The sequence below is a fragment of the Cinclus cinclus genome, chromosome 3 (assembly GCF_963662255.1).
Source record: "Cinclus cinclus chromosome 3, bCinCin1.1, whole genome shotgun sequence".
Classification (NCBI taxonomy): Eukaryota; Metazoa; Chordata; class Aves; order Passeriformes; family Cinclidae; genus Cinclus; species Cinclus cinclus.
Genome location: NC_085048.1, coordinates 19,559,947 through 19,572,747, shown reverse-complemented (window position 1 = coordinate 19,572,747; position 12,801 = coordinate 19,559,947). Strand labels below are relative to the sequence as shown.

Sequence of the window (12,801 nt, the reverse complement as noted above, 5' to 3'; positions counted from 1 at the left end):
TACTATTACCATGCAAAGCTATCAGACAGAAAGGCACTTTTGCTAGAGAAATAGAAAGCATAAGAAAGTCTTCATAAGAACAAAATAAAATGAACAAGTGAGTATCCTGTTTTAATACAAAGTCTAGCACTTTCATGATAATATTTATATAGTTATGAACACCTGTGATATATATAGAAAATTCTTAACTTTAGCTGCCCTAAGGGATATAGGGCTTTTGAAATCTATGCTAGGATTTATTCCTGCTACAATTACTAATTCTCATTGCTTTTATGTTCCTTCAGCAGCAGTACAGCCATTATTAAATCTACCTACACCAGAGGCTCCAGCAACTTAAAATTTCAAAAGGTTTTCAATCAGTGTTCCCCTTCTGTGTCAAATGGTGACTTGAGCAATTGTACTTCCACTTACAGTATCCCCTGGCACAATCCTGTAATCATTTGACCACAGTTTACACTGGTAGGGGAAAGGCAGATAGCCCTATTCATTACAGAACAGCTTCAGCAAGAGCTAGAAATTACACAGAACCATAAACTAGAGCCTAATCTGATCAGTGCAAACTCTGCAACCTGCAATATCCACCAACACATGGATGAAGCATCTTGGACATTCATTATAACCTATGGTGTGCTGATATTACCCCTCACAGCTAAGCACAACCAAACTTTGCAGAATACTCATTACATCAGCCTAGTCAGTTATGATAAAGTTCTTGAAATGAAAAAGCAAACAGCACCACAATTTTCAGCTGAAATTTAAAAATGTTATTAACAGTATTCTTCATACATACGCTTTTAAGTCAAGTGAAATATTGTCTGTATAGATGTTCTTTAAAAAGAAAAAATTAACAGTAATCATATCCTTTGGTTCAAGGATGAGGAAATTTGGACTTGCAGATGAGATTCAACCACTGGCTCATATTTGTCCAATGTGCAACAAATGTGAAGGAAGTTTTTCCCCTCAACAGTATCTCCAAACTTACTCTGCTGTCTCAACTTCAAATTCTGTCTCATCCTTCTGTAGCTGCTGACAAAAGGCAGAAATGTCAGGACTAGACAAGACACAGCCAAACCTTATGGCACAGACCAATACTTGAAATTGTGGACCAGAATAAGTTTTTCCATTATATATTTCTTTACAAGAAGTTTTCTATTTTCCTATTTTTAGTCTTCTTTTGACACCTTCCTTGCTACATAGCAAAGGAGCTGCTAAAAACACAAACATGCACCACTGAGAGAAAAGGGGGAAGAGGGGTGCAAGTCTCAATGTGTATGAAAAAATTAACACTGCCTTTCCACATGATTAGAGGTCACTTCTAGCTGAGCTTCAAGAAAAAAATGGCTGGAAAAAGAATATTTGAAGGTTACTTAATATGGCAAAAAAATTATTAATGAAAAAGACAAACCAAATTAAATACAAGCAAAGAAGTCTCAATGCAAATCTTGCCAGTCCTCTCCATGAAAAAGTAAGAACTTTCTTGAAACCTTGTCTTTTTGAAGTGAAAAGCATCATTACACCATTTCTAAAACAGTTATTTTCTGTACTGGTTTAGTGTATATTAGTGTCTGGTTTTGTTTTTTTTTTTTTCCCTATGGCCTCCTATTTCTTATTCAGGAACCAACAGCTTTTCCACAAAAGATGAATAATCTTCTTGGTTCAATCAGCAACATCCAGCTGGTGGACCTGCATGATGTAACACTAAACCAGCACATCCAAGGTAGATGCAGGACCCCAGGTCCCTCCGTAACAGAGAATATATCACGATTTGTGGAACCATGATTTTACTGCTCATGGGAAAATACATTTAACGTAGATATTCCATCAGGGTGAAAAATAATAATTTCCCAGAGAAAAGAAAGTCTTCCTTTAGCATTTAGCAAAAAGTAGATGTTCTTATCCCTGCTATAAGGATGAATCTGTAAAGTGCCAGCCCACCATTACTACAAAAAGACCTGCATTTCTTACAATAGTGTTAGCTTTTGCATCAAGTCAGTCAAGCACAGGGCATTTCACAGCACTCTGGAGAGAAATCCAGTATATCTATCACATCCTTGAAGTAGTCAAAATTTCTGTTTGGCTTCAAGTACTATAAATGAAGCAGAAGCTCCCATACTCCCAAAGGCTTTTCTGGATAATAGACAGGAAAGCAATTTAAGCTTGCTGTAGTCCTACTGCTTGAACAACACAGAAGCAAATACTATCTACAGCAGTACCCAGGTTTGAAACAACATTTAAAGCATGTATTCCAGATGCTAAAGCATTAATCTGTATGAATTACAATGGCATCAGACAAGACTTCAATCTATACTATTTAACTTCTATATGCTCCTGTGAACAATTTCGTGTTCTAATTCTGTGAACCAGAATTGTCATCTTAGTGGTGCTTTACACTTAAAAAATATGCATTGATTGCAGTGAAATTTTTCTGTGCTTTACATCAACTTTCTAATTTTTATTTCAAACCATTAAAAAAATGCCAAGAAAAAATATTGTTACTCATGCCAGAGTAGCTTGTTCTTAGCTAGCACAACAGCTCTCTGCCCACGCATGCACACATACATCAGAAAGACCCCAATTTCATTCTAGCATGTCTGACCTCAATCTCTCTGTGCCTTGTTGTATTTTGAGTTAGCTGATTATATGCATCAAGTTATTTGTTTCAGTATGACCAGTGAAGGCCTGCATACTGCATATTTTCCTCTCAGCTTGCCACAACATAAGCCATAAGCAGCTTGATTATCTGACTTATCACATTCATGATAGTAATAGTACGATCCTAGTAAAAGTGAATCAGGGATAAAAATAGACTCAAAAATAATTTCCTGGGATTTCCTGGGTTTGGTTAGTATTAAGAAAGAGCTCATAATAGCAAGAAAATTAATACTGTGGGGGACCACCAGATGGATGTTTTATTTTTCTAGTAACTAAATATAAACACATCACAAGTCTTGCCACAAAAAAACCCACAAAAATAGACCAAGCTCAGCTAAAACTCTTAAAACAAAACAAAACCTCCCATACTTTAGTTTACCAAATTAGTAGACAATGCCATGAAGGATTATGACAGACACATTATATGTCTTACTTCGTGAAATTTTTCTAAAACAAATACCTACTTGTCACACTGAGCTGTCTTATTGATTTTATAGTTTATAATCTGCTAAGAGTTTCTCATCAAATTATAGAATTGAAGGAACAGATTACTGCACAGCTTGATGAGGGTTCTTCCTTACTACAGTTCTACTTGATCCTATTGCAAATCTCTTCCTTTCTTGGAAAAGGAGTAATTCATAAACTGAAGAATAAAAAGTGGGTTTTTTTTCCAGTTTCAGATACACAGCACATATCCACAACACCTAAAGGAGTATGTACTCATCTGTTTTTGTCATGTTTTCGTGGATGATTTAATTTCCAAATCAAAAGAAAAATGCATTTTTCCCCTCACTGTGAACCACAGAGTCTTCCTCCATCCTTAAAAACAGGAGGTTGTGGACTCCTTCATTCCAGGTCTATGCAGTTATCAGGTACAAAAACCATTTAATAATCTACCTTAACTAAAAGTTAAAAGCTTTTGATTCAATTTTACTACAATTCAAGTTGGCAAAGGAAACTTCAGAATGATTAAACCATTTTAAATCATCTTGATCCAGAATAGGCAAGAAGAAGCAAATAAGGAAATACTGACAATATCCTAGAAAGGCAGACTTAACATACAGGCTTTCTAACAACAAAGGAAAAACAAAAGAGCAAAGGAAAAAAAAAGGTTTTACACTAGGAAAAAGTTAGTCTGAGACCACAGAGATAGCTGATTTTGTTTGTTTCAAAACTCACAAAATATTTTTACTTTCCTGCTGTGGTGCTTAGTCTTATTTAAAATAAAAATGCCCAAGTCAAAAGTCACTAATCAAGAGGAGATTTGGGCACACTTACATTTCTCTTGTAGCACAGTTGTCAGAATTTTTTTGTCAGTGGGCATTTCTAAACATGGAACTGCACAGTGAATATAAATAGTTCCGTGTTAGATTTTCAGTTAAATCTGAGTTACCAAAATAGTACTGGTTTTGTTAAACCTGAGCTGAGAAATACATATATAAAAAAATAAAGTGATTGCTTCAATACATACTTACCAAAGCAAACCTATTTTAAAGTTGCACATAGAGTGATGTTCTCTTTCAGCAGTTCTAACTAAAAATTCTACTTTTTTATTATACTGTGTTAAAAAAGCTCAGCACCACACATAAGTAGAGGTACTAATTAATGCAGAGACTGCTAGAATGGTGTCCATGTTCCAGCTTATATTTTCTTTTCCAAGTTTGATCGATATTATCCTAGAGAGTAGTAGCTTTCAAAATAACAAGATAGTAAATCAGATGTAAACTGAACTGCAGAACAGATATGCAAGTAAAATAAGTGAAACAGGAGGTGAAATCATAAGGAAAAAAAAATAAAGCTTTTTACCTCAGAAGAGGTCTATGAATTCTTGATCCATATAATTATGTTGGCTTAGTTAAAACATTTGTAAGTGGCCACAAAATCATCCATAATGTACTAACAAAGGCAATTTCACAAATAAGCCTTCAGTTTTCCTTGACAAAATACACTTCAGGAGGTATGAAAATCTGTCTTGGAATTCTCTTGGGAAGCAGATTTTCACAGATCTACTGAACCATCTGGCATTCATAGATTACCAAAAGAAACACTGAGATCATCTCTGAAATTATAGAGAAGTGGGCCAGGCCTGATTCCTGGAGAACTGCAACCATGCAAAGCAGCATCTCTGATGCACTTAGTTAACACAAACTGAATTTACCACCTCATGGTACCACCTAATCAAAAAAGGTTGCCTCAGTTGTTTTAAACATAGATAAGGAACACTCAGGAATATTAAAATTAATTAATTAATTAAGTAAATAAAATACATAATAGAAAATAAAAGGACTGGAGTTTAGTGCAAATTTATTAGAGCTTTTAAGAGCTCAAATTTTACTGATATCAGTGAGCTCACAGCTTAGAATTCAGTATTTGTACTAATACTTAAAATTTGAGAGGAAAGAGAAAATTACTTTTGACAAAGAGCACATCAATTTGTTTGGCAATCAAAAGAACGATGAAGGAAGACCAAAAAGTGATTTGATTACAGCACAAGTGTCTCAAAGAGAACAAGAGGGAAACAAAAACTCCTTCACATAGCAAAGGGCTCTTTAATATACTGAAGGAAACCACAACAAATATTGTCTAAAAGCTGCAGACAAATTCATGTAGGAAGGCATGAATTTTTAATAATGAGGTTGACGAATCACTCAAATCATCATTGAAGGAAGAAGGCATTTTTTTAGCTTCTTAAAAACAGTGACAATTTTCTCATCTGCCTCCATATCCTCATCAGCAGGCCTGATATAGCTCTTATTTCAGTATGCATGAATATAAATATATGACTCTTGGGAAAATAACAATCTGTTAATATTTTATTTCATTTTCAAAGTGAAAGGTTTCTGCTGAGAAAAAGCCTAGTCAAAATTCATATTTTGGGTTTTTTTTAGTTTTACTGTAGTCACATTGGGGTGTGTTGATTTTGATGCATGACAGTTAGAATGTTCAATGGTTGCAGGTAATTTATTGCGTTCAAAAATCCAAAGAAGAGAGTAAATATTTTTCCCAAGATAAAATTTTAGAATATTTAGTTTAATAATTATGGATGGTAAGAAAAAAAGTGTTTCTGAGAGCAATCTAAAAACAAAAAAAAAAACCCTAAATATTCAGGTTTCACAGCCACAAGTTCCTATGGGTTTCTTGAGAAAATCATACAACCCCTTAAAAATGCAGACAGCATCATTATTTTCTCCAAATGATCATCAAATACTTACATTGTTATCAAAAGAACTGCTTTTGTGTTTGATGTGAATGTTTTGTTTTACAGTATTGTAAGAATTTAAGCCCATAGTGAGATTTGACAATTGTGAATGAATAGTGAAAGAACACTGCTTGGAAGGAAGAAATTTCTTCCATTTTCATCTCCACTCCTGTCTCAAGTCTGTTTCCTGATTGTTTCAGCATCTTGGCAGTTTCAAGTGATTCTTTTCCAAACATGTCCTTTCCTGATCAGCTGAACTGAAGAAAAAAGGAAGAATATCTGACTTCTGATTTGAGCAAACTGTTATTGATTCAGGTCTCGCCAACACTCGCTGCAACCCAGGTCCAACTTTTACTAGCAGATCACTACTCTTGCTGCTACCAGTTCAGCTGGGATACCACATCACTGTAACATTTTCTGAATTGCATACTATTCAGCAAACTGTTAGGAGGGTAGGCAGGTAAGTAACCATTTAGCTACATTTTCGGTTACTTGCTGCTCTGTGGCAGAACCCCAAAACCTACAAATCATAACACTAATGAAAATCTAGTATCTAGGATTAACTATTCCAGTGTGACAAACTATGAACCTAATGTATCTAAAAAAATTGTCCTGATGAAATAAACTCCCGACTCTACAATGTCCAAGTAGTAACTAAAGAATCATGGGTTGTTTGTATTGCAGATATGGTACAGAAGTCCAAAGAATCATCCACCCAAAAAAAGAAAAGCTAGGTTGTAGTACTAAACCTTGGAAGGGCCACTCAGCCCTTTAGTAGATTTTACAACAAAGAGGGGAAATGCAGAAAAATAAAGATGCTAATGCCTAATTCTATTAAAGACTACATGAACTTTCATACTCATAAGCAAATCAAATTTCTTTCTTTAATTGAGTCTTCAGAAAATTGTCTACTAGTGTAGAAATGTCATACTTCACTGAATCACAATAACTGTATCAGCTGTTAGTTTACTGCAGTTTTTTGTTGTGGTTTTGTTTTTGGGTTTTGTTTTGGGGTTTTATTTCCCAGAATTGTAAAAGCTCTGTGCAATTTTTAAACTGCATCTAAATAAAATGCGTGGCATTCCCAAGTTTCTGGGAACATTTAAGACACTACTGAAGCTCATTTTACAACTAAATGCATTACTTTAAGTATCATTCAGTAACACAACAACAATCTCCTCGCTTCTTGAGTTCAAGTATCACATTATCAGTTTAGAAAAAACATGTTTTTCATTTATTGTTTTTCTTGCATTTGAAATAGGTTATATTACATTACTTATCTATATAATTCAAGTACACAGAACATAATTAAAAATGTTTCATCCACAAGTCTAGCTCTTCTTTCACCTAATGAGAAGAGTTAATATTTCAACCTCTCTACTACTTGTATAACTGTTGCAAAACCAAATGCTGGTAACACAATGCCAAGTTGCCCCTTCCCCAACCAAAGGCAAGTCCTTATTACTTGCAACCCAGACCAGCTTGTTGCTCAACATCAAAACCTATCTCCACACCAGCCACCAGCTAACATGTAGCTTCCTAATGACAAGATTCATTTTCTCTTCTATTGGTTATCTATATGTATTTTTTAAACTAGAAAGACACAAAAAATTTGAATATGTCATTTACAGACCACTGTAGAACATCTGTTCAGCAGCAACTCCTGCAATAAAGACTGACGTGAATGTGCTATAACTGCTAGGTAGCTCTGTTGAAATAATTTGGATTATAAATAGGCAGAAACAGATTACTGACAGGAGGGATGGTCTTATGGCTCTTTCTATTTCATCCTCCAGCATTAATACACCCTCTGTGAAAGGGACTGTGACTCTTGACTTGGTTGCTCCCTGCAATAAGAAAACACCTTAAGCCTTTAGAAACATAGAGTATTTATGTGGATTCAGAAAATATTTGAACTGTTACCTATGGAAATGTAATCTGCAACAGAAAGCCAAATATACCATGCCATCATTTAGACAAGATCCTACTGCCTCTCTCATTCTTCAAAGATAAACTTGTATTATTTCAATCGCTAGAAATCCCCAGTAGCAGACTGAGTCTATATTTGCCTTTCAAAGAATCTTGAAAGCCATTCAACAGATGGCTCTGGAATATTTTTGCTTTGTTATTTGCACCTGAATAGAAGAACACTCCCTTCAATATAGGACATGTGTGCGAGCTTTAGAAACCTGTTCTCAGTTGGTCAGGACTTTGGTAAGACTGGGAAAGCTTAGTTTTAATGGCCAGAAGACCAGTTTTCTCTTGGATGACAGCTATTGAGTACAGACCACTACAGTCATCTTTCTTTTCCTTGTAAAATTCCTACAACGCAATAAAAAAATCTTGATTCTCGGGAGTCTCTGATCTGCAGAAGTCACATCAACAGCTCAGGTTAGGATTCTCCTGTGTTTGCCCCTTCAACACATATATCAAGAGCATGTATGAAGAGAAGATATGAAAAAGGAAGTAAAGACAACACATATTTATCTTAATTTTTTAGTGAAAAGCTCAAATTACTCTTTGCCTGAAACAGACTTTTCATTGTGATCTATTATCAAGCTAAATTTTAGCTCTATTTGCAGAAGTAAAAAAGGAGATATTTTGTTTAATTTTATTTTCAAGTGAGCATGCAATATGTGAAAATGTAAGTACATACTCATATATATATATATATACAGGATATGGAATGCAAATACTGCACATTAAGATTTCCTGATTAAGAGCTGAAAGTGCCTTAAACATAAGAGAATCAATAAAACAACAAACAAGTAATATCTTTAGTGTAACACAGAGTTATTCCAGTATAAAACCCTGAAGAAGCAATGTAAATCTGTGTTTATGCCAACATAATCAGGTATCATCTGTGGAAGCACTTTTAAAATTAAAACAGGAATTATTGTACATTGCATAAGGACTTGGACAGAAGCTTGTTATATCAGCTTTCTTTCTCATTTCAATTAGATGGTAACATAAAACAATTTTACTACTTCAAGTGCATTTTTCAAGCTTACAGAATAATACATAAGAACTTGTGCTACTCAGAAAAGAATATCATCATTAGAATGTTAAGACAGGGAATAAGATTATTGTTTATGAAATATTTTCAGGAGATCATACAAGACCTGAATCTCTTTTTAACACATGGATAATAAAAAAAATACCAATGGCCAGATATTTTTATATGTCTTTCAAAGTACTTTTAGGACTTCTCAGAATCTACACCGTATTAACAAAATAAGTGTAAGCTTATTAAGTACTTACCCGCAGATGCATAATCATTGGGAAGTTCAGGATAAAGTTTGTTTGTATTCTTTTTAGCTGAAAGAGAAAATAAAATAGCAACTTATATGACATGCTAACATAATGTGTTTTATTTTGTATACTGCTCTTCTAATACAAATTCAACAGTTATTACATGATTGCAGTTAACTACCGAGCAGTGCAGAAGAAAGAAATACAGACTTTGCCTCATATCCTTAACTAGGGAATTAAGTTAACCAGAGGAGCTGCACAGTAAAGCCTCACTTTGAATGAAAGCACTTGGAATGAATGTTAAAGAGCCAAAATTCCATCTCTTCTCCTCTTCTGTAAAACCTCTAATGATTAAAAGATAATGACAACCTACAGAGAAACTATGACTTCTAGAAACCAGAAGTTTCTAGTAGAGACTGATCTTTTTACTAAGAAGTTTCATTGTACTATGGGGCTTCTATGTATCCAGTAACATGAATATTTCCTTTGAATTATTACATGATTCTGTAACTATAAAAAACTCTGTTTCTATAGCAAATCTGTCAGAGAGAAGGTTTATTAATATAAACAAATCCTTTAGTCTTTATCATTCATGGCACTACATCAACATGCTTTCAGTGTTTGTCCAAGGAAGAATATTTTTAAAATGTTTTTCTAGAGGCAGCTGCTATAATAACTGCATAGTATTGATTAGCTTTAATGCTCTAATTTTAGGAAAAGAAATAATTAGCCATTATGAAAGGTTTTCACCTGGTGGTGTAGGTCTAACAGCAGGTTTTGGTGGCTCTGGTCTGGATGATGGTCTAGCAGGCCGGTCATTTACCTAAAGTACAGTTTTTTTAAAAACATAGCATCACATCTGCACATAGATTGTGACTTCAGAGCCTAGAATTAAGTTAAGCTACACTAAAAAACCATTAAAATTAGTATTTTTCCATTGAACTTTTAAGAACTCAAGAAGCATACTAAACACAAGTGATATACATGTGACACTGAAGTAAGTCACCATAGGTTTAACAAAGCTGAAAGTCTATCAGTAACATCAACACTGGTAAGAAAATATTTTCTATAATCCCAGTATTACATTATAAATGTGAATGTTTGAATAGTTGACAGAAAAAGTAGAAAAACTGAGTATCCAATTTGCAATTAACCTGACTAAAAATACTTGATCAAACATTCCTAATCCTCACCTCAGATTTGATGACACACAATTACAAAACAAGGATATACTTTATTATTCTCAAAGATGCAAAGCAAACCCAACAGCATTCTTGCCCCCCAAGAGCCTAGCAGAGAAATACTTGAACAAATGTTCCACATGCAGTAACTGACATGTGCTACGCCTTCAGTCATCCAATAGGGAAGTTAAAAATGACACATGAACATCAGCATTGACACCATTTGGGAACAGCTCAGGACCAGGGAAAGCCTATGTGAGAAAGAAATGCACAAACCCTTCTCTGTTCCCTTACAGATTTTCCTGGATTATTTTTTTGCTCTTCATTTTCATACACTTCAGTGAAGGATGCTAGAATTTCATAAAGATCATCTGCTTGAGCAGGGAAGGGCACATCACCAAGCAGGATGGCACTAGCACGAATGTCCTGCCCATAAAACCTGATACAAAAAAATAAAGATTGCAGATATTTGATTATTATTACATTTCAACTTCTAGATAAATTCACTTTGTGCAAATGCTCCTTATATCCAACCCTAGCCCTGCATTTTTCCTACTGATCATATACTGAGAAATGACAGAACTATTTCAAAGCTGTAAATTTGGAAAACTGACCACAGCCCCCACTTTCCTGCACCACTTGGGAGGAGGGGGTAGAGAAGCTGTGATTAAAGTGGAGCCCAGTAAGATGGAAGGTGTGTGGGAGAAAGGTGTTGCTTTCTATATCTGTTCTTATTTCTCATTATAATATTCTCTTATTAACTGAAAATAAATTAACTAATTTCTCCTGGATGAGGTTAGAGGTTTTTGACTGAAATAGCAATTGGTAAGTAATCTCACTGCCTTTATCTCAATTTATGAGTTTGTCATCATGCTTTATCTCCTCTCATTCTGTTGAAGAGGGAAAGTGACAAAGCAACTGGGCTGGCATGTAGTGGCTAGCTAAGGTCAACCTGCCACAGATAAATAATCCCTAAACATTTAGCATCATCACAATATCCATTGCAAGACACCCAAATTGAAGAAACACTTGTCCCTCAAGCAATTCTAAACTGAACACAGTAAGTTTTCACAAAAACCTCTTTTTCCAAAGTGAATGTGCCCTAATTAATTCTGTCACTATGCTTTCACTGAATCTTTTAGATAGTAAGAGAGCTTACTTGCGGTTTGTTTCTTTCCTTTCAATTAAACAGGTTCCTTCCAGAGATACACCTGCAAACAGTCCTCGAGATTTGCAGTATGTATAGACAGCAGCAGAGCTTCTCAGGGCAACATCCCCCTCTAAGTTTCTAGAAGGAAAAAGTTTTGGTTGATACTCTTCAATAAAGTTTTCTAGCATGAACAGCAATCATCTTTTTCTTTTAATCCTTCATTTTATTTTTACCCTATTTTCAGACAGAAGCAGAAAAACTGTTGCCTCATATGAATGCTCCCCATTAGGTCTCTGAGAGACTGGTTCATGGTTTATGACTCAAAACAATCAAGGAGGCTCCAGGGTGATTTGCTGAGGCCAGGTTTGCATCCTTCAAAGGGGTGTGCAGTGAGAATCACACAAGACAGAGGAGGAGCCTGCAAGCCAGGTTTTCAGAATGATGAGGCAAATCCTGAAAGGTGGGATGGCACCTTTCATCAATATCATGGTAATTGTTCTCCTCCACACAACTCCCAACCCCTCCCCCGGGGAAGGTCTGATGGGACATAACTGACTCAATGCACTGACAAGAGAGGCAGCTGTCATGTCAGAGAAGGGATCATAAACCATCAAAGACCCCCAAAACACCCTCAGCCAGATTACTGAGGCTTTGCACCAAATAACTCAATGTGATGCCAAGGGATGCAACAGATCAGAGCCTGTGGCAAGAGACAGTGTCAAACTTCCCAGCCAGGGGAGGTACCTGAGTGTTCCCAAATAGCCTGAACATATCCATTGAACACAGATCCACTGAACTCTAAGCTTCATGGAACCCTCACCATAGAGAAGACCAGAAGAAGAGGATCAACAGGACACTGCTTAGATCCACAGAGAGGTGATATTTTCTACTCAATCTGTCTTTCTGTCACTCTTTGTCTCCTCTCTTCCTCTTTTTCTCTTTCTTTCTCTCTCTCTCCCCCACTCACATCTACTGTTAAATAAAATCCATACTACTGACTTCAGCATATGGTTTCACTTGCATCTTCTTTGGCCAGAGGCATCTCTGTAATAATTTTAATAACTGGATCTTAACAGCTTCCTCTGCAAACTATTAAGCCACACTTTAATAGCACTTTAAAATTATCTGATTATGTCTGGACTGGTGACTGAAACTCTATTCAATATTTTCAAATCCTTGTAGACTTCATGGTCAGCATAAACACTTCAAGTAAGGCCACACTGAACCTCAACAGGTTTGGAAGATTACAGTATTTGTTCTTCACAGGATCACATAATATTTTAGGTTTAAAGACAGTAATCTCAAAATAGATACATCAAATTGAAAGAAGGTTGCTCCAGACTTTATCCTGCCAGTTTTTGAAGAAT

At 35.4% G+C, this 12,801-nt stretch overlaps 1 protein-coding gene across 1 annotated transcript in view; it reads right to left on the bottom strand.

Annotated features, from left to right (window-relative positions):
* SH3YL1 (SH3 and SYLF domain containing 1) overlaps positions 1–12,801 on the bottom strand; it is a 46,889-nt gene that overhangs the window by 15,048 nt on the left and 19,040 nt on the right. The window contains exons 8-11 of the mRNA XM_062488957.1: positions 11,444–11,572; positions 10,579–10,723; positions 9,854–9,926; positions 9,113–9,169 (exon numbers count right to left, since the gene is read on the bottom strand). Coding sequence (XP_062344941.1) covers positions 9,113–9,169; positions 9,854–9,926; positions 10,579–10,723; positions 11,444–11,572 — 404 coding nt within the window. The remainder of the gene's footprint in view (positions 1–9,112; positions 9,170–9,853; positions 9,927–10,578; positions 10,724–11,443; positions 11,573–12,801) is intronic.